Here is a 23,559-nt window from a genome sequence, read left to right on the forward strand (position 1 = left end):
TCAGGACCCAACCCGACTACCCACGACCCAAACCCAACAACCCCAAGACCCAACCTGACTACCTCAGGACCCAACACAACTACCCCACGACCCAACCCGACTACCTCAGGACCCAACCCGACTACCCCACAACCCAACCCGACTACACCACGACCCAACCTGAGTACCCAGGGCCCAACCCAACTACCCCATGACCCAACCCAACTACCCCACGACCCAACCCGACTACCCCACGACCCAACCCGACTACCCCACGACCCAACCCGACTACGTCACGACCCTACCCAACTATCCCAGGACCCAACCTGACTACCTCACAACACAACCCGACTACCCCACGACCCAACCCGACTACCCCACGACCCAACCCAACTACGCCACGACCCTACCCGACTACCCCAGGACCCAGCCCGACTACCCCAGGACACAACCCAACTACCCCATGACCCAACCCAACTACATCATGACCCTACCCGAATACCCCACGACCCAACCTGACTACCTCACGACCCAACCCGACTACCCCATGACCCAACCCGACTACCCCACGACCCAACCCGACTACCTCAGGACCCAACCCGACTAACTCAGGACCCGACCCGACTACCCCATGACCCAATTCAACTACATCATGACACTACCCGACTACCCCAGGACCCAACCCGACTACCTCAGGACCCAACCCGACTACCTCAGGACCCAACCCAACTACCCCACAACCCAACCCGACTACCCCACCACCCATCCCGACTTCCCCAGGACCCAACACGACTACCCCAGGACCCAACCCAACTATCCCACAACCCAACCCAACTACCTCAGAATCCAACCCGACTACCTCAGGATCCAACCCAATTACCCCACGACTCAACCCGACTACCTCACAACACAACCCGACTACCCCATGACACAACCTGAATACTCCACGACCCAATCTGACTACCCCAGGACCCAACCCGACTATCTCAGGACCCAACCCGACCACCACATGACCCAACCCGAGTACCCCAGGACCCAACCCGACTATCTCAGGACCCAACCCGACTATCTCATAACCCAACCCGACTACCCACGACCCAACCTGACTACCTCACGACACAACCCGACTACCCCCATGACCCAACCCAACTACCCCAAGACCCAACCTGACTACCCCAGGACCCAATCCAACTACCCCACAACCCAACCCGACTACCCCACGACCCAACCCGACTACCCCACAACCCTACCCGACTACCCCACGACCCAACCTGAGTACCCCAGGGCCCAACCCAACCACCCCATGACCCAACCCAACTACCCCACGACCCAACCCGACTACCTCAGGACCCAACCCGACTACCCCATGACCCAACCCAACTACGTCACGACCTTACCCGACTACCCCAGGACCCACCCCGACTACCCCAGGACCCACCCCGACTACCCCAGGACCCACCCCGACTACCCCAGGACCCAACCCGACTACCCCATGACCCAACCCGACTACCCCATGACCCACCCTGACTACCTCAGGACCCAACCCGACTACCCCATGACCCAATTCAACTACATCATGACACTACCCGACTACCCCAGGACCCAACCCGACACATGACCCGACCCAATTACCCCGTGACCCAACCCGACTACCTCAGGACCCAACCCGACTACCTCAGGACCCAACCCGACTGCCCCACAACCCAACCCGACTACCCCACAACCCAACCCGACTACCCCACAACCCAACCCAATTACCCCACAACCCAGCCCAACTACCTCAGAATCCAACCCGACTACCTCAGGATCCAACCCGATTACCCCACGACTCAACCCGACTACCTCACAACACAACCCGACTACCCCATGACACAACCTGACTACCCCAGGACCCAACCCGACTACCTCACGACACAACCTGACTACCCCACGACCAAACCCGACTACCCCATGACCGAAACCAAGTACCAGATGACCCAACCCGACTATGAATACCCTCCCAACCCGACTACCCCCCTGACCCAACTATCTCCCTGACCATCTGACTACTCCATTGATCTGACCCGACCTAACCACCTATGTCACCTGACTACCTCCCATGTCCCGTCCTAACTGCCTTCCTCAACTTGCCTATCCCTCCCAACCACCTAACTACCCTCCCATCCACTGACTACCCTTGAGCAGACCTGACTACGCCATGACCTGACTATCTCTCCTAGCCACCTGACTATGCTCCCAACCCGACTGCCCACTTACCCCCTTTATCCACGTACCCACCCACTTTCTACCCACCTACCGACCTCAGGCAACCTATCCACCTACCCACTTAGCCACCTCATCACCTTCGCCACCCTACTCACCTACTCACCCACCTACCCGTTCACTCAATCATCCACTCATCCATTCTCTCATCCATTCATTAACATTCAAAGACTTGACATTATGACAGGTGCTGTAAAAAGGGGTGTGTCCTGTCTGAATTTTTCCAGCATCTTCTGTTTTGTTTCCTGTCTTCTTCCAACTCTGCTCCTCTCCAGTGGTGTTCTCCAATGGATGCTGCACTGTGCATTCCTTTGAAAGCCGGGGTCTGAAAACACTGGAAGAAATTCACAACAGCATCGAGTCGGGCGAATTTTTAAGTGGAGTGGCAATCTGATCATCATTGGCTCTGCTTGGAAGATCCCAGCCTTAGTGTCATTAATTTTATAGTGCATTATCTGAGGAAAGATAACAATTAAGGGAATTGGAGAGGCACCCTCTTTCCGGCCCTAAGGGCCAGATTTTCAGTTGAAGGCAGGAATTGGGAAACAGAACTAATTCATGTTTTACGATCATGCCTCCTTCTCGAGATTGCTCGGAGGCAGGATTTTCGAGAGGTCCAGGCCCTAAGGGGCTTGGAGATGGTTTTGCCGCCGAGGTGGAAATGGGCCAAGTCCAGAGCGGATAGGTTCCCAAATAACCTTGGCCAGGTGCTTCTGATGCAATCAGTGGCTCATCCAAAGTACAGCTGAACCTTATGATCACTATATCCCCCTTCACCCCCTCACCATCCCTTCACCAGTTCAAGCCCCTTGCCTTCTCCATCCTCACTCCTTTTATAATCTCTCCCCAACCCTATCACTTCCCTCATTCATCACTCTGCTCCTCCTCAACCCCTCAATGCTCTCACCCTCTCCCACTTACCCTATCATTCCCCAACCCTCACTCTCACCCCCTCACTGCTCTCATCCTCTCCCATTCACCCCATCACTTTCCTCACCACCCCCCCCCCCCACCATCCCTCATCACTCCCCTCAGCCCCCTAACTCCCCTCAGCCCCCTAACCCTCATAGAATAGAATCATAGGAAGTTTATGGCACAGAAGGAGGCCACTTGGCCCATTGTGCCTGTGCCAGCCAAAGAAACAAGCCATCCAACCTAACCCCACTTTCCAGCATTTGGTCAATAGCCCAGCAGGTTACTGCTCTTCAGGTGCACGTCCAGATGCCTTTTAAATGAGATGAGGTTTTCTGCCTCTAGCACCCTTTCAGGCAATGAGTTCCAGACCCCAACATTCTTTGGGTGAAAAAAACATCCTCATCACCCCTCTAGTTCTTCACCCAATCACTTTAAGTGTATGCCCCCTAGTCACTGACCACTCTGCTAAGGTAAATAGGCCCCTCACAATTTTGTACATCTCAATTAAATCTCCCCTTAGCCTCCTCTGCTCCAAGGCGAACAGCCCAAGCCTATCCAAACTTTCCTCATCGCTGCAATTTTCCAGTCCTGGCAACATCCTCATAAATCTCCTCTGTACCCTCTCTAATGCATTTATATCCTTCTGTAATAAGGTGTCCAGAACTGCACACAGTCCTCAAGTTGCAGCCTAACTAATGTTTTATATAGTTCCAGCATAACTTTCCTGCTCTAACTTTCTATGCCTCGACTAATAAAACAAAGGATTCCATATACCTTCTTAACCAACTTTTCGATCTGTCCCGATATCTTCAGGGATCTGTGGACATTGTCTCCAAACTCTCTCACTTCCTCTACAATCTCAGTATCCTCCCATTTATTGTGTATTCATTTGTCTTGTTTAACTTCCCCAAATACATCACCTCACACTTCTCTGGCTTGAATTGTATTTGCTACTTTTCTGCCCACCTGACCAGTCCATTGATATTTTCTTACAGCTATCCTCCTCATTATCAACCACACACCCTCACCCTCCCCAGCCCCCTCATCTTCACTCCCTCACTTCTCTCACCCTCAGCCCTCACTCTATCACTCCCCTCACACACATCCTCTCAGTCTCAAGCACTCAACCCCTCACCCTTCCCAGTCCCCTCACCCCTCTCATTATCCTCTTTATGGACAGAACTCATACATCCTAGTATAACAGTAGAAGCCCTTGAGTAGCCAATAAAACCCCTCAAATAATCAAACAGACTCTTCAAGCAGCTAAACAAAGTCTAGCAATTGTAAAATGATTAGGCAGTTTAATTGCAGCCAAGAGTTCATAAGCAAATGGGCTCTTCAAAGCAGTTGCACAAACAAAATCAAACACTTGCCAAATAATTGGGTTGTTGGATTGCAGCCAAGAGCCCATAAAACTCCCCAAATAATCGGACTTCAGAAGTGCTATCTCAACAGATGTCCAGACTGAATGCATAAAAGCAATAAGAAAATATTAAACATTCACACATTGTTATCATAATAGGCTACCCTTTCAATTGTGTGAAATGTATTATGCCTTTTCATACATGTGATGATTTTTAAAAACTCATCTGAAGACTCTTTCACATTAACAATGTTGATCTTTTACTTGACAGCTTGTAAGTTGGCAGAAGTGACAGTCTGGTGAACAAATTGTTAAAGGAGTAGTTACATCTTCCAAACACAGGACTGTCATAATTCACCTTCATGAATGTAGATACAACTAATGCTAATGCATTTAATGATGAACTATATAGGAGGCAATGCATTTTTATTTATACTGTATCTCTACCAATGACTGGTCATACAGCAGGAACAGTTGTGTATGCACACTGGACAGCTGCCAGCGCTTGCACTACTGTTTCTGACATCAGCAGCAGGATGGAATTTTTCTATATCAAAATTACTATATGAAATCCAGTTTTGTGAAGCTGCCTATTTATATCACCATCAAACGAGTATTCATGCTGTGTTTGATAATCAATTTATTATTAAAGCTCAGCAATGATATAAAGATGGAGAAATACATGTACAGAGGGATCAAGCCCCCACAGAGAACACCAATCAACTTTCCATAATCCATGAAAATAAATAGAATAAATGATAAGATAATTAATGGACTTTTCAGTACGTTGAGTTTTAATATGTACTGTTGTATTGCACATGATTGTCTGCAATACTTTTGGTGTAAATCTCATACTGTAACACCTTAAACAATTTACCTGAATAATCATCTACCTTTGACGTGGGTAAATAATATTTCTCCCCCAGCCTGTTAAGGCTTTGTGCAGGGAAAACTTCACAAACAGGCAGTTCATTTGGATGATAGTTGAACTTTTAATCTCAGAGATGTTGTTTCAAATCCTACACAAAATAATACATTTATTATTAAATATTTTATTTAAAAAGCTTTTTTTATTGGTTTTTAACCAAAAAATATTACAATCAATTCTCCATAATTTCTGAGTTCATTAGAAGTTGTGAATCTCATTTACTGAAGTTGCCTGATTATATTTCTTCAGTATTCACTGAAACATCAGTATTTTACAGAAAGAAAAGTTGGTAAACAATAGGTAAAGTGGATACAAGAACTTGCAATTGGTTAAGGACTGACTGCACAGTAACATTAGTCTGTGTCAAGTCTACTTGTATAGTGCAACAGCTGACATTCTGACAACGACACCATGCTTGTGCAGGAAGTACCTCCTGATGTTGCAGTGCAAATAAACACAGCTTTTTACTTATCCTTTAAACTCTTCCCACCTCTAATCCATGGGTCATGCCTCCAGTTCGTGTAAACATGACAGCTGCAGAAGTATGGCTGTCTCCATGAAAATTAATAACATTACCTGGGACCATCAATGAGCTCGCAATGCTGTCAGTTGCTTCCTTAATGGGTGTGGGAAGCTCCAGCCAGTTCATTCCCCCACCCTTGTGAACTTAGGCAAGGGAGAAAACAGAGGTGGGATCTTCAGGCACATTGCTCGGTGGCCATTTTTTTCTGGTCCCACCTCCGTTTGGCCTCAATCTGGACCATGAAAATCCAACCATAGGAAATATGTTTACTGATCAATATTATGTCATGGTTATGTCACTTTTTTAAAATCTGGAAATGGATTCACATGTCAGTTACCCACGTCAAAGGTAGATGATTATTCAGGTAAATTGTTTAAGGTGTTACAGTATGAGATTTACACCAAAAGTATTGCAGACAATCATGTGCAATACAACAGTACATATTAAAACTCAACGTACTGAAAAGTCCATTAATTATCTTATCAAGTCAAGTCAATATAGTTTGATTTAAACACAAATTGAATAATTAATCATATTGCATTGTACAAAAAACAAAATGAGTTTCTCTCATTGATGAGTTTGCATTCTTTCAAATTACCATTACCCTTTGAGATTAGCTAAACCTATAGACGTAAACCTATTTTTGGAATTTAAGCTACCACATACCCTCTCATTACCACAAGTGTTTGCTAAACCTTAGAGTGAAGGCTGTGCTTTTGTGTAAATACCCAAGGGAACATTTCAAACAAATCTGGGGAGGTAAATGTCTCCTCAGATAGCATTCAAGTATATTTAATCTGAAGAAAGTTATAGAATTCCTGGTGACATAATCTATTGTTCTCTATGACACATAAAGAATTTGAAATTGAAATGCATCTAGAAACCGAAAGTATCATGAAGAATAGTCAGCATGGATTTCATCCTTTGCCAACTGTTTTGATCCTTCGAAGGAGCAACAGAAAGAGTGGACAAGGCTAAAACAGTAGATGTAATATATTCGGACTTTCAAAAGGACTTCAATTATGTGGCATATAGTAAACTCATGACTAAGGTCAGAGTATGTGCAGTCAGAGAACAAGTGACAAAATGGATAGCAAGCTAACCACAGAACAGAAAACAAAAATTAGGAGTTAAGGGTAGCTAACCAGACTGACATACAGTGGGAATTGGTGCTCCACAAGGATTGATGCAAGGGCTACTGCTTTTCACAATTTACATGAATGATTTGGACTCCGGAACTAGAAGTACAACTGAAGAATTTGCAGACAACACAAAATTGTGAGTATAAGTAATACAAAGAAAGAATGCAACAGAATACAGAAAGGCATTGATAAACTTGCAGAATGAGAATGTAATTGGCTAATGATCACATATGCTTGGATAATGAGAGTCTTAATGGAATAGAGGAGCAAAAGGATTTAGGGATACAGATATAAAAATCACCAGAGGTATAGATGCAGATTAGTAATGCCATTAAAAAAGCAAACCCAGCACTATAGTTCATTTCTAAAGGGATGGAATTGAAGAGCAGGGAATGTATGCTAAATTTTATTGCACCTTGGTTAGACTACACTTGAAGTACTGTGCAGTGTTCTATCTTCATATTATGGAAAGGATGTGGAAATACCAGAGAAGGTGTGAAAAAAAAGGGTTCAGAAGGATGACCCCAGCATGGAGAGTTTACACTAATCAGGAAGGCCTTCAAAGGCCGTGGTTCTAGAAGAGAGAAGGCTGATAGAGGTCTTTAAGATTGTGAAAGTGTTTGATAGAGTAGATGTAAAGAAAAGGTTTCTATTTGTGGGTGAGTCCAAAATTAGAGATCATGAATATAAAATAGTAATTAATAAATCCAATAAGAAATTCAGGAGAAACGTTTTTACTCAGAGTGGGTAGAATGTGGAACATGCTACAACAAGAAGCAGTTAAGGAAAATATTACAGATGCATTTAAGGGGAAACATGATAAGCACATGAGGGAGAAAAGAATTGAAGAATACGCTGATAGGGCTGGATGAGGAGGGATAGGAGGGGATTCTTTTGAAGCCAGTTAGTCCAAGTGGCCTGTTTCTGCCCTGTAGACTCATATTTTGATAATTTATTAAAACATTAGGGACAAGTCATTTATCATTGACACCCTCAGGTTGTATTCAGAAAAAGGAAAAGTTAATGATTAATCTTTAGCACTGTAGGGGAAGGAGATAGTTCCTGAGGTGGAAACGGATGAGAGATGTTACTGCTTACACTGCTGTTCAAGATCTAGCCAGCCCTCAGTCCCGTCACTCAGCCAGATCATTCAATCATGTTACCACTTACAGTTGAAGCTGCAATGCTCACAAATCTATTATTAAGTCTAAAAAAATATGTAATTAGTCCATCGAGGCTGTCCCAAGAAACATAAGAATATATATGGCCATAGGAGACCATTGTAGTCCACCTGGTCAATTCCAGTGGTCTCAGTTCCTTGTGGAAATCATGAAATCTACACCATGTGGATTCCACTCATTTAATCATCCAGGCATTGGCTCTGTAGTGTTTTCCTATCAAAGTAAATCAAATGACATTTAATATGTATTCTTATACACAACTATATTCATCTTAGATTATTTTCACTGTCTATTTTACACAAATTATTCACATTGACCTGTACCTATTCTTATAAACCTCAATTCCATTCCTAAATGAAAATACCCAGTTCCTTTTTAAACATGCTAGTGAACAGAACACAAACGACTTCAGCTGGGAATCTTTACTACATATCTACTCCTCTGTAAATGGGCAGAGATTGTTCTGAGATAAATTCTTGTTTGATATTGTTAGCTTATGCTAATATCCTATAGCTCTTTATTCATAATCCAAATTAAGAAATTTATCTGCATCTAAGATATCTATTGCTCTCAATATTTTTAAAACTCATCTTTCAATCGGTACTCAGAAGAAATACAACAAGAACTTGTATTAATCTAGCACCTTTAATGTAGTAACGCATCCCAAGACGCTTCAAAGGAATGGAAACAATACATGTCTATGTGTCTTTTTTCATAATTTAAACTTTACATTTTCGATTTATATCATCCTTCATCCGCTCAAGTTCTCCAGTGCTGTTATGAAGGTTTGTGCTTATAATTGCACATAATTTTCTAAACAAGGCCCATCTGCGCGAGGTTAAATTAAAATATGTTTTCACTTACATTAAAATGTCCTTCAGATGCATCATTGTATTTGATTAGCCTTATTCATAACAGCTGTACACGTCCTGGATAATTTCACTAATTTGCGAATTGTCAAATCATAATCAATTTTCACTCTTCCTTTCTTTATGCCCAGCACCTATATCCCAATTCATCCACTCATTAATCCAGTTTTATTTTTAATGATATCAGTCTCCTTTATCTTCATTCTTTGACCATATAAATTTGTGCCATGAGCAAATTTTATATATCACAGAAAACCCTGCCTTAAATTCATGAAAATATGGGTTGGGACAATCCCAAAGAGCTCAATGACCTCCATTCTCAGATAACTCTCCCATTTACTGGAATGCCACTATATTCAATCTAATTAACAATTAATTCTACACACTCTAATCCACTTTGTGAGCACCAGTTGCATAATTTTATCCAACAAAGTTAGTTACCATTGTATTTGTTTTTTTGGAATAAGTACTAATGACCAATTTGTTCTTGATGTCTGGCAAAAAGTCTTTCAGCTGTTGGAATCTCATTCTTTTAAAAATTCCTGGTGTCCCTGCCTTTGTTTCAGTAATACTGATTAGAATGAAATATTACAACTTTACATTCCTCAGATATCACAATCGTAGTGTTATGTTTTGATATCACAATAGCGCTTTTCTGATGTTTTGGGGGGCATCTCCATCATGGCAGGACTTTTACTGACCACTAGATGAGTTGATGCCTCTGCACGATGTTCCAGCCTCAGGATCGGCCAGCGGGCTCCCTAGCCTCCATCAGGGAAGCTGACTGATATGGCAGCAGAGCTTTTCTGCAGTGTATTAATACCAGCAGCATTGTGCAAATAGGCCCACCCTCTTTTGGCCTTGGTCATCTGCAATTGATTTTTGGGCTTTCTGCTCTAAAAATTCCATGGCCTTTCCTTCAGTACCATAGTCATGATGGACATTAGGAACACTGGAGTCCAAATATACAGGTGGCCGTATATTGACCTTGTGTGTCAGAAGTCAGTAGGACATGAACATTGGGAGGAATACAGCATAGCATGTCCCAACTCACCCTGCCCAACCCCGTCCGACTGGAAGCGGGCTAGAGGGAGGGTGATAAATCACGCCTCAATATTTAAAATTTAAAGTTACATACCTTAGAATTGAAGATGAACAGAAATTATTCAGTTTATTATTATGCTAGCTAAAGATTTTTATTTTGTGGATTTATAGTATACAAAACTTGTGGCCCACACGAATTCCGTTGTGCCAATGGAAGATGCCTTATGAATGCAGATTGGGAATGTGACGGGGACTTTGACTGTCTTGACTATTCAGATGAAGCACCTAAAAATCTGAAGTGTGAAGGAACAGGTAGAGTTTTTTTTTATGTTCCTTGCTTTATTGTTACTGGTTAATAACTACCAATGACAAATGACTGAAGATCCTATCAGATTGGTATCACATTACACAAAATAGTCAGCATATAGTTAGAATTCATGGTTAAAAATATGAATGTTATGACAAATGTTGTCTGAATTTCAAAATAGCTCACCTACAGAAATACATATAGACCTGGGTTTTGCCATCAGTGATGAAGGGCCAGTGTTCACTGGAAATTATGCTTACGACTGTCCACAGAATTTTTGTAAGTGTTCGAGCAACAACTTATGGTTATGAAAGATCATTTCCAGCATGTCGCCCTCCACAGGGGTGTGTTAGCAGGGCATGTCTGTAGTATATGTTAGCAGGGCATGTCTGTGGTATGTGTTAGCAGGGCATGTAGCAGCTTGTCTTTTCAAAAAATCATAATGAAGAATCTTCACTGACCATACAAAGTCTAAACCAGGAAGTGTAAATTCAAATATTGTAAAATCATGTACTGGAAGCAAATAAAGAAAGGGAAAGAAAGATGAGATTAAGTGAGAGAGGTTAAAAGAGGTAGAAGGCAAAAAAAATGATCAAATCTCCAGCAATAATTGTATTCTGAAGAAATAAGACTCCACAATTGTAAAATTGAATTTTCAGACCGGAGAGGTTATCTGACAATAATTAAGATTTATTACATTGTGAAAAATTCACATACTGAACGTACCAACTTTAATTTGTTTGGTAGGTAACTAATGGTTAAGTAGAGCAGCTTCACTCAGAGATTTCAACGCAAAGGTACCACTGTAGTGCAACAGTTTCTTAAATTCATTCTAGGGATGTGAGCATTGCATTTAAGACCAGCATTTATTGTTCATTCCAAATGGAGATAAAGGTGATGAGCCGCAATTTTGAATCACTGCAGCCCATGTGGTGTAGATACACCCACAGTGTTGTAAGGGAGGGAGTTCCATGATTTTGACCCAGCATCATTGAAGGAGTGGCAAAATGGATCTAAGTCAGGATGGTGTGTAACTTCGAAGGGAACTTGAAGGTGGTGGTGTTCCCATGCATTTACTGCCCTTGTTCTTCTGGGTGATAGAGGTCACAGATTTGGAAGGTGCCATTGAAGGAGTAAAAGCAAGTTGCTGAATATGTCTTGCATATGGTGCACCCTGATGCCACTCTGCACCAGTGGTAGAGGGATGTTTAAAGTGATGGATAGGGTGCCAATCAAGCGGCTGCTTTGCCATGGATGGTTTCAATGCCTCGTCAGTGTTGTTGGAGCTGCACTCATCTAGGTGAGTCTATCACACTCCTGACTGTACCTTATAGATGGTGGAAAGGCTTTGGGAAGCTTTTCAGACTGGAGAAAAATTTAGAATGTGTCCCTTGGGGGCCAATATTAGCACCACTGCTTTTCTTGATCTATATTAATGACCTTGACTTGGGTATGCAGGGCACAATTTCAAAACTTGCAGATGACACAAAACTTTGAAGTATTGAGCACTGTGAGGCTAGTGATAGAATTCAAGAGGACATGGAAAGGGTGGAATGGGCAGACATATGGCAAATGAAATGCAGGAGGGCATGCCAGAAGCAGCACCTGGCATACATAAAAATTAGGTACAACCTGGTACAGCTACAATGCAGGACTACTTGTGTGGCAAACAGGAACAACAGCATGTGATTGACAGAGCTAAGCAATTCCACAATCAACGGATCAGACTTAAGCTCTGCCACATCTAGTCGTGAATGGTGGTGGATAATTAAACAACTAACAGGAGGAGGAGGCTCCACAAATATATTCCCAATCTCGATGGGGGAGGCCAGCACATCAGTGCAAAAGATAAGGCTGAAGCATTTGCAACCATCTCCAGCCAGAAGTGCCAAGTGGCTGATCCATCTTGATCTTCTCCTGAGGTCCTCAGCATCACAGATGCTAGTCTTCAGCCAATTGGATTCACCCCACATTATACCAAGAAACGACTGAAGGCAAAGGCTCTGGGCCCTGACAATATACCAACAGTAGTAGGGAAGGCTTGTGCTCCAGGACTAGCCCTGTCCCTAGCCAAGCTGTTCCAGTACAGTTATATCACTGCATCTACCCAGGATTGTGGAAAATTGCCCCAGTATGTCCAGTCCACAAAAAACAGGACAAATCCAACCTGGCCAATCCACAGCCCATTTGTCTACTCTCAATCACCAACTAAGTGATGGAAGGTGTTGTCGATAGTATTATCAAGCGGCACTTACTCAGCAATAACCTGCTCAATGATGTTTAGTTTGGGTTCCGCCAGGGCCACTTGGCCACATGACTTCATTACAGCCTTGGTCCAAACATAAGTTAGAAGAGCTGAACTCAACAGTGAAGGTAAGAGTGACTGCCCTTGACATCAAGGCAGCATTTGACCAAGTATGGCATCAAGGAGCCATAGCAAAACTGGAGTCAATGGGAATAAGAGGGAAAACTCTCCAATGGTTGGAGTCATGCCTAGCACAAAGGAAAATGGTTGTGGTTGTTGGAGGTCAGTCCCTTCAGTCCCAGGTTTCCTCAGGGTAATGTCCTCGGCCCAACCATCTTCAGCTGCTTCATCAATGACCTTCCCTTCATCATGAGGTCAGCAGTGGGGATGTTCGCTAATGATTGCACAATGCTCAGCACCATTTGTGACTCTTCAAACATTGAAGCAGTTCGTACCCATATGCAGCAAGACCTGGACAGCATTCAGGCTTGGGCTGATAAGTGGCAAGTAACATTCACGTCACACTGATGCCAGGCAATGACCATCTCCCCTTGACATTCAATGGCATTACCATTGCTGAATCCTCCCACTATCAATACCCTGGGGGTTACCATTGACTAGAAACTGAACTTGCCACAGAATTCCCAGCTTCTGACCTTCCCTTATAGCCACAGTATTTATATGGTTGGTCAAGTAACTCATCTCCTGACTCCCCAAAACCTGTCCACCATCTACAAGGCACAAGTCAGGAGTGTGATAGAATACTCCCCACTTCCTTTGTTGAGTACCACTCCAATAACACTCAAGGAACTTGACACCATCCAGGTCAAAGCAGCCTGCTTGACTGGCACCCCATCCACCTCTTTCAACATTCACTCCCTCCGCCACTGACGGACAGTGGCAGCAGCATGTACCATCTACAAGATGCACTGCAACAACTCACCAAGGCTTCTTTGACTGACCGTCCACCACCTAGAAGAACAAGGGCAGCAGATGCATGGGAACACCACCTTCTGCATGTTCCCCACCAAGGCACACAGCATCCTGACTTGGAACACCTTCACTGTTCCTTCACTGTCACTGAGCCAAAATCCTGGAACTCCCTAACAGCACTAATGGGTGTACCTACATAGCAAGGACTGCATCGGTTCAAGAAGGTGGCCACCCCCTCAAAGGCAGTTAGGGATGGGCAATACATGCTGGCCTAGCCAATTAAGCCCACACCCTGTGAAAGAATAAATATAAATAAACTTAAAGAAGTGCGAAGTGATGTATTTTGATATCAAGAATGAGGAAAAGTTATATAAAATGAAGGATACAATTCTAAAGGTTGTGTAAGAGCAGGGGTAATTGGGAAGACTGTGTACACAAAATTGTTGAAGATGGCAGGGTAGGTTGAGAATATGATTTATAAGGAATTTGCTTTATCCTGTTTTATAAATGGAGGCATAGAGTACAAAAGCAAGGCAGCTATGGTGAACTATGAACAATGACTGGTGCAGCCTCCAGTGGAGTAGTATGTCCAATTCTGGGCAGTACACTTTGGGAAGGGTGTATAGTCATGGAAGAGGTGCAGAAAAGATTTACCAGAATAGTTTCAGGGTTGAGAGTTTTCCGTTAGGACGGTTGATTGACAAAGTTGGAACTGTTCTCCATCGAGGAGATTTCATAGAGGCGTTCAACATCATGAGTGGACAGAGTAGATAGGATGGTATTTTCCCATTGGTGGAGGATCAAGAACCACAGGACACTGATTTAAAGTGATTGTCAAGAGAACCATAGGTGACATGAAGAAAAACTTATTTTAATGCAGCGACTGGCGAGGATCTGAAATTCACATCCTGAGAATGTGGTGGAAACAGGTTCAACATGGCTTGTAATAGGGAATTGGATGGTGTAATTATCTTAAGAGAAAAAAATTGCTACAAAGGCAGGGGAGGGGTGGAGAAGTGGGACTAGCTGAGCTGTTCTCACAGAGGCCCGCCACGAACACGACCTCCTTCTGTGCTATAAACATTCTATGATTCCATGAATGGATGGTGGTACCAAACCAATGGAACAGACCAAATTTGTGATTTGATCAGAATATTTTAAAAGGACTTCAAAATTTGAACTCTTTTATTGTATTTTTGATTGCAACACTGCAATGTGCAGTACCATTAACTTGAACCATATGGTAATTCATGCAATACAGATTTATTCTCAGTGTGATTAAATAGCAAGTCATTAAATCTATTAGTGCATTGCCATCATTGCTTCAAACATTCCAAAATGTTCATCTTGTGAATTGAAAACAGCAGGAATCCCAACATTGCGCCACAGTTCCCTACAATCTGTTTTGCTGTGCCTGCTGTCCTGTTTTCTCTACGATCTTGCTCGTTTTGTCACTATCAATTGTCATTGGCGTGCCTTTTAATTCTAATTTTTACTATCCTCTAGTTGCTTTCAATAATCTATGGCTTTTTCCACTTCTCTCAACTCTTCTTTTTGTCTAATAATGATTTACAATTTAAGGAAATGGAAAAAAAGGTGACAAATCACTCAGAAAATAAGTTAAACATTTTTCATATTCGCAATCAGAATCCAAAGTAACTAGCTTTGTTTGGAAAATCTAGTGAGAAGCTGTCAAGTTCTGTAAATGTGGCATAAATCTTAGCAGATCACATTCCTCTTTATAAGCAGTTTTTCTTTATGTTTTTGATGCTGTCATAGTTCCAAATACAATAATGTGAGCTGGCAATTTAATTTAATTGCAAGATACAATCTTGAAATTTATGAAAAAGGAATGATATTGAGGTATTCATTTGGAATTATCTTTAGGTTATTTCCATAATTATTAAAAATCAAAAGTAATAATCTATAGTCGCAGACTAAAGTTGCTTTTTTATGGCGCACGTAATGAGTTGAAAGTTATGTTTAGCAAGAATAGAAATTCAGATTGCTTGCACAACAAATGTTCCATAATACAGAACAATCGGGGGTATGGCAAATCATGATGAGGATTGTAAAAGACTGCTGGAGATTAGAGGTAACGTAGTGGTATGAGCAGATAGGTAATAAATACAGTTCATGAACATTGAAATTAAGAATAGGGAATAGAATACTTTAGAAAGGAAGTAACATTTTTTTGTTTTATTTTCTGCTCATCATACTAACCTATCTCTGAACTCCTGCAGTCTTTCATAATCCTCATCATGAGTTGTCATATCCTCTTTCTTTTATTTTGAAATATTTATGTTTTGAATTTCCATTCTTGATAAGCATGAGTTTCTCAATTATCAATGTGCAGTTTAAAAACTACTGTGCGTTCCCTGTGCAGGCAGGGTGGTGGGGTGGGGCTGTGGGGGGGTGGTGGTTGGTGTGGGGTGGTGGGTGGGGTCAGATTCCCCGAGTGGTTTCCTGCGCTCTTTCACGCATGTGTGCAAAAGAGCTCAGCAATCTCCCTGAAGGAGGGAGGTACCTCAGGGAGATTTGTTTCAGTGTTAAACTTTTAAATGAAGGATTTTAAAACTTTTGAAAAAAGTCCCCTCATGTGACAGTAATTAGTTTTTAACAAGCCCTAATAGGCCTTTGACAGTCCGGCAGGTGCGCACCCGAGTCAGCTGCACGCCCGCCAAACTGACAATCTAAATGACGCGTGGTGACATTGGGACGCACATCCAACATCACCTTGCGTTATTTTACATGTCGGCGAGTGGGCCCCACCTTCCGCTCGCCGACAGGAAAATGCTGCCCATGGAAAATTTCAGAGGCTGAACCTCTGAACTACTCGTTATTTGGCATCTTTTTTACCCCACAATGAGCTGCCAAACATATATCCACACCATCGCAAAACCACCTATTTCCATTTCTAAAACATGGCCAAATCTCAACCATGCCTCAGCTCATCCACTGCTGAAACCCTCATCCATGCACTTGCTACCTCCAGACTTGACTACTCCATGCATTCCTGCCCAAACTCCCATATTTGACCGTCCATAAACTTCAGTTCATCCAAAACTCTGCTGCTTGTACCCAAACTCACATCAACTCCAGTTCACTCATCATCCTGTGCTTACCCCAAAGCGCCCAAATTGCCTCCTGGTTAAGCATTGCCTTGATTTTAAAATTTTTGTCCCTGTTTTCAAATCCTTTCATAGCGTCACACTTCCCTATCTCTGTATTACCCTCCAGCCCTATAACCCTCCGAGATATCTATGTTCCTGAAATTCCAGCCCCTTGAGCATCCCTGATTTCAATCACTCCAACACTGGCACCTGTGCTCTCAGCTGCCAAGATCCCAAGTTGAGAAATTATCTCCCAAAACCTCCCTGCTTCTTTTCCTCTCTTCCCCCCCATTAAGTCATCTCTCAAAAATTATTTCTTTGGTCATCAATCCTAATATCTCCTTATGTAGCTCAGTGTCAAATTTGTTTGATAATTTTCCTATGAAGCATCTTGGGACATTTTACTACATTAAAGGTGCTATATAAATACAAGGTGTTGTTGTCATTGAGAAGGTTAAGGGGAGATGGCATGATAGATATTTTCAACATTATCATAGAATGATATAGCACAGGACACTATTCAGTCCATCATGCCTGTACCTATGCTGTCATTTGATTGAGCTATCCAATAATGCCCAAATCAGGATAGTTGGTGACTTAGAGAGAAACTTACCAGATGATGTTCCCATTGTAATGTAGCTTTTGTCCCGCTAAGTGGTAGAGATCATGGGGCGGAGAGATACTGTTCAAGGAAGCTTGTAAGTTGCTGCAATGTAACCTGTAGATAGTTGGCATTGCAACCACATTCACTGATGGCATGGGGGCCATTTTACGATCCTAATTAGCTGAATTTCTCTTATATATTCCTTTTAGCGTAATATTTTAATTCTTGCTTAAATGGAAGTCTTTCTTTGTTATATTATTTAAAAAGAAGTAATGATTTAAAAGGGAGGAGACAGATAGGCTACTTTATCTGGAGGTGAACTACTTGGTGTTACAGAGGTAGGTTGTGACATTATGCATCTTGTTTCCACCATAGTTACCAAACTAAATACCATACTCCCTATTCTCCCCTGTTGTGCCTTAAATTTGATTTTGATTTTTATGGCTTTTGGTCATTTCTATTTTGAGTAGCCCTGTAATGCAAGTATAGTAGCAAAGTGGTAATGTTCCTGGACTAATAATGCAGAGACCTGGACTAATGGCCCCGAGACATGAGTTGGGAATTTCACCATATAAACTGGAGGATTTAAAATTCAATTAATAAATCTGGAATATGATACACTGCAGGAGTTCACCAAGGCTCCTTCAGCAGCACCTTCCAAACCCACAACCACTGCCATCTAAAAGGACAAAGGCAGCAGATAAATGGGAACACCACCAACTGGAAGTTCCCTCCAAGTCACTCACCATGATGACTTGGAAATATGTCACTGTTCTTTCACTGTCGCTGGATCAAAATCCTGGAACTCCGTCCCTAACAGCACTGTGGGTGTACCTACACCACTGGGACTGGAGCAGTTCAAGAAGGCAGCTCACCACCACCTTCTCAAGGGCCACTAGGGATATGCAATGAATGCTGGCCCAGCCAACGAAGCCCACATCCCATGAATGAATTTTTAAAAAGTGAAATAAAATGCTATTCTCGTTAATGGTGATCATGAAACTATTGGTTTGTTGTAAAAAAAAAAATTCTGGTTCAGTAACGTTCTTCAAGAGAGGAAATCTGCCTTCCTTCGCCGGTCTGATCTACATGTTACACCAGACCCACACCAATGTGGCTGACTCTTAACTGTTCTCCGAAAGGCCAAGCAAGCCACTCAGCTGTAGGCAGCTCACCACCACCTGCTCAAGAGCATTTAGGGATGGGCAATAAATAATGGCCTGCCAGTAATGCCCACATCCCAAGAACAAATATATTTTAAAAAAAGATTTTGGCATGATATTGCAATAGTTTGTGTTGCTGTGTGCTAAATGTAACATAAGTGACAAATTATATGAAAAATACAAGGAGGTAGAATAGGATAAATACTAGCAAGCAAACTCTTGCTTTTTAAAGGAATAATACAGGATCAGAACAACATAAAAAAGAACAGAAAAGATTTAGCAAAACATGCGAGAAAGAGAGCCTGGAGCTTTGTACTAGTACCTCTTTTGAATAGTCTCTTAGTGAGGCTAATTACAGTGCCTGTGTTGCTATTTAAACTTCATTTAACATTCCCTTGTAAACCACAGTGGGAATTTCAGAGATTGATTTTAAATCTCTTGATCCCAAAGCTTCCAAGTTTATAGGCTATTGACATTCTTCCCATGTAGACACATAACCCCAAACTAAAGAGGAAGATTCAGTCCCATTGTACCAGCACCTTAGGCTCTTGGGTAAATTATGTAGAAATTTTGAAAAATTTTTATATTTTGTACTTGCTTAAATAAAATAAATATTACAAGACTGTTTTGGCATGTAGTCTGAATGTAGGCCAGCATTTTCCGTGCCCGCTGGCGTCGGGCGTGTTTGATGGTTTGAGCGGACAATACAATGTGGTCAGCTTCACGACAGCTTGAAACCAGTTTGCGATCGTCCACTCAGCCCGCCAATGGCGGGCCACGTTCTCCACCATCGGACGTCGGGAACCTCATTGTAATAAATCAGCGTAGGCCTGCCCATCGGAATCGTCCCCCCTCCTGGATTGTCCGCTCATGTCAGCAGGAAAACACGCTGATGAAAACACGTCTTGACAACTGTGACGTGAAGAAGTAGGGACATACCCTCCGGGGTGTTGCTCACATCACAGACATCCGCGGAGGAGAATATGCTGGAGCCCAACACCAATGGCACACTGGAGGAATGTTCATGACATGCTAGTGGATTCTCATGGACATGGCTCTGCTGCAAAGCAGCTTACGAAAGTTAGAAAGTCCCCATTAATTCTCACAACGGATGATGGTCAAGGAGGTGGGAGAGGAAGGTCTAGGATCGGCTGGGAGAGGAAGAGTTGTCAGGGGGTGAGGTTGGGAGGGGGGGAATGAAGGTGTCGAGGAGGTGGTGTTGGAGCGGCGAAATGAAGGTGTCGGAGGGGTGAGGTTGGAAGGGGGAACATAGGTGTCGGGGGGAGGTTGGGAGGGAGGGAGAGTTGGGGAGGAGGGGATAATGGGGGAGAAGATGGAAACTGGAAAGGTAGGTGTAAGGGGTACGGAAGGTGTAAGGGAAGGAGTGTAGAGAGGGGAAGGAATGCGGAGAGGGGAGCGTGTCCAGGGGGAGGAAGGGGTGTGGATAGGGGAGGGTGTGTGGGGGGAGGAAGGGTTGCAGAGAGGAAGGGAGTATAGATGGAGAAAGGAGTGTGGAGAGGGGAAAGAGTAAAGGTGGAGGAAAAAGTAGGAGGAAGGAGTCAGGAAGGGGGTAGGAGTAAGGCTGGAGGAAGTAGTGGGGCTGGAGGACGAGCTATGGCTGAAGGAAGGAGTCGGGGGGAGGGACTAAGCATGGCGGAAGCGGAAAGGTAGAGGAAAGAGTCAGGAAGGAGGAGGGACTAAGTGTGGGGGGGATGGTGGGGGAGTAGTCCAGGGGGGTGGGAGGACTGCAGAGGTGAGAAGTTGTTCCGAGGTGGAAGGGGTTCCGCGGGAGGATGGAGGTTCCGAGAGGGAAGGGATAAGAAGGGGGGAAGGGGTGCAGAGGGGGGGATGTGCAGATGAACGTGCATGGGAGGGGTCGGTTAGGTCTATATATACCTCCTGAGGAGCGAACTGAGGGTGGGCGTGGTATGGAGGAAGGGTGAGAATGGCCAAGGGAAGAGTGAGGCAGTAGGGCTGGAGTGTGAGGGTTCGACAACAGCAGGAGAAGGGACAGCAAGGTGGGGACCAGGAGGCAGACACAGACCCTGGGGGAGGGAAGGAGGAGGTTGGGGAGGTGAATGCAGATGGGGGTGGGATTTTCAGCAAGGAAGGGAATGTGCTTTTTCACCTGGACATCCTGGAGGAAAAGGGTTGTGGCTGGTAGGTCACAGAGGGGAGGTGGAAGGTGATGCCGGGCAGTCAACTGGGATGGGGGAAAGGAAATGGGTGACTGGGGGAAAGAAAAAGACAGGCACAAAGCAGTGAAGTCAGACCATGCTTGCTAAATCGAAAGTGACACGACAGTCATGGTGGGCGAGATCAGGTGCTGCATGGCAGTGTGATCATTGGGTGGGCAGAGATGCAGGTCAGCTCAGATGGACAACTGAAAGCAAACCCCAGCAGGCAGCATTGAAAATGCTCAGGATATTGAGATGAGTGTGAAACGTGAAGGTTCTGCGTGCACGGGAGGCTGTGAATGGCCCTGCCACACGCACACACACACTTTTCCTTCCTGAATCATTCGTGGGCCAGCTGCTCCCTCTGCGGTGATGGAGGATGAGGTTAAGGGGATCACAGGCAAAGGGGATTCAGAGGGAAAGGACAGCCTCTGAGATTCCTCAGTGGATGACCCAGGTGTGTCCAGCTGCCGCTCCTTCTCCCCTCGAGTGCCCGGGGGCCCCGGCCTGACTCTTTGAGTGGAAAGAGTCGAGGTGCTCATTTCCCTTTCACGTTGCCAATGCAGCAACTCACCCATGGCTACCACAATGGAGTGCAAGTCTGCACGCATCTCTGCATTCTGCTGGGCTGGGGTCTCCGTGGCATCTGCCACCACCACCGCTACACCTCCACACACACACACCCCCCCCCCCCCCCCCCCCCTCCCCATGGAGACTTCATGTAGGCACCACTGCATCAGAGACCAGGCAGGCGCACTTCTCTGACTCGCATGTCACCCTATTGAGGGCTTTCAACAGCTCTGTGTGATGTTCCTCCACCTTCTGCTGACCCTCCAGGAAGAATTGGAAGACCAAGTCCAGAGGTTCGCCATCTGACTCAGATCTCATAGCTGCCTCCTCCCCAGGAGTCCTCTGAATGCTGCAGAGCTCGACTGAACCTGCCTCCTCCTGCTGCGGATACATGTCCGTGTGGTGACCACCAGACTGTGTAACCTGAGCCTTCTCCAGGTCTGCGTCCCACTGAGGTGTGTGTCTCTGGTGGAGGGTGTGGGTAAGTGCTGTGATGGTTCTTCTGGGCTGCTTATTTCCACCTCTTCACTGGAGGAGGTGTCCTCTTGGCTGCAGATGAAGACATGGCTGGAACTGAGGGACTGGCTGGCTGAGGGCGTCGGTCCTTTGACAGTTCTCCCTGCGAACCATGTAGAGATCAGTAGTGCATAGCAGCAGAGTCAAAAGCAGGAGAGAGAGCACTCACTGCTGTGTTGAGAGAGGGATGATGTGTTGCAGGATCCTCAGGTGGGTGTTTGCCGTCGACCTCACTGTCATCGTAGGCAGGGTCCACAGCCTCACCAGTCAGCACGATGGTATGCTCCTCAAAGTGAGTGAGGGACCTAATGTGGGCCACTCCAACCACCACCACCCCCGGGTCTGGGACCTCTCCCTGCTCATGTGAGCCAGCTTCTCCTGCATGGGAACGCCAGAGAGAGTGTGAGCAGGACTCATGGCACTGCATGGAATGTTTGTGTGGTGAGCGGAGACATGGACAAGAATGAGGATATGAGCTCCAGAGAATATCAGTCTGATGGAGATGTGAGGATGTGTGTTGTCCCTTGAGATATGAGATCCTTCTGGATGTGTGGTGGGTTTGTAAGTGTGTGAGTTGAGAGTGATGAGAAGAGCGAGTTACCCTGGTGGAACTGATGAGACCATTCATCCTGCAGTGGAACTGGGTGGCTGTCCTCTTTTGCAGGGCATTGGCGCTGACCACTGCTGCCATCGCCTGCCATGCTGGATTGTGATGCTGCTGCCCATCCTGAGGCCAGAGTGGGGCTAGAGGGCATCATGGCAGGCCTCTATGGTGTCCAAATGGCATTCCAGTGACACATCATTAAACCGGGGGGGGGCTGCAGTCTTTTGCCTTTTGTGGACATCTTCTCTGCAGCAATCATGGGCTGGAAGCACTGAGATGTGTGCACGTGGCTGGACTTTAAATATGGCGCCCAGCATGATGAAATGGAAAGGTGATGACATGGTGGATGAATGAGAGCCTGCCTGCCATGGAAACGGTGTGTTTCCTGGGAACGCATAAGTAATGCAGCAGGTTTGGGACGATACGGCATGAAAACTTGTCATCACGACTGGCAGGTAAAATGTTGTTTTACCTGCCCACTACTGCACTTAATGCAAATCTGGGACGATTCCGCCCGTAGTAAACTTACCAGGCCAGAAATTGGATGAGCCCCATCGTCAGGTGCAGTAATCATGATACACGATTAGCCCAGACCCAGTTTAAATGAGGCAGTCACCATGCAAACTTCGCACTATCCGTTCATCCACATGATTGAACCATGCAGCCCATTGTGAAATGTCCTGTTGACCAACTGCATGGTCAGCAGGGCGCCCTGGAGCATACGTGGCTAGCACGATGTCCAGCTAGCCTACACACAGCATGAGAACTCGGAGCAGGAGTAGGCCATTTGGCTCATCGAGCTTGCTCTGCCATTCAATAAAATCATGGATGATCTGATTTTAACCTCAACCCCACATTCCTGCCTACCCCCAATAATCTTTCACCACTTGCTTATCAAGAATCTATCTAGCTCTGTCTTAAAAACATTCAAAGACTCTGCTTGCACTGCCTTTTGCAGAAGAGAGTTCCAAAGACACACGACCCTCAGAGAAAAAAATTCTCCTCATCTCTGTCTTAAATTGGTGACCACTTAAACAATGACCCCTAGTTCTAGATTCTCCCAGAAGGAAACATCCTTTCCACATCCACCCTGTCAAGATCCCTTAGGGTCTTGGATAGTT

General features: G+C 44.7%; 1 protein-coding gene across 1 annotated transcript in view; it reads left to right on the forward strand.

Moving 5' to 3' along the window:
- LOC121284946 (low-density lipoprotein receptor-related protein 1-like) overlaps window positions 1–23,559 on the forward strand; it is a 1,922,347-nt gene that overhangs the window by 1,620,625 nt on the left and 278,163 nt on the right. Inside the window, exon 54 of the mRNA XM_041200912.1 lies at window positions 10,378–10,518. Coding sequence (XP_041056846.1) covers window positions 10,378–10,518 — 141 coding nt within the window. The remainder of the gene's footprint in view (window positions 1–10,377; window positions 10,519–23,559) is intronic.

The sequence above is a fragment of the Carcharodon carcharias genome, chromosome 12 (assembly GCF_017639515.1).
Source record: "Carcharodon carcharias isolate sCarCar2 chromosome 12, sCarCar2.pri, whole genome shotgun sequence".
NCBI lineage: Eukaryota > Metazoa > Chordata > Chondrichthyes > Lamniformes > Lamnidae > Carcharodon > Carcharodon carcharias.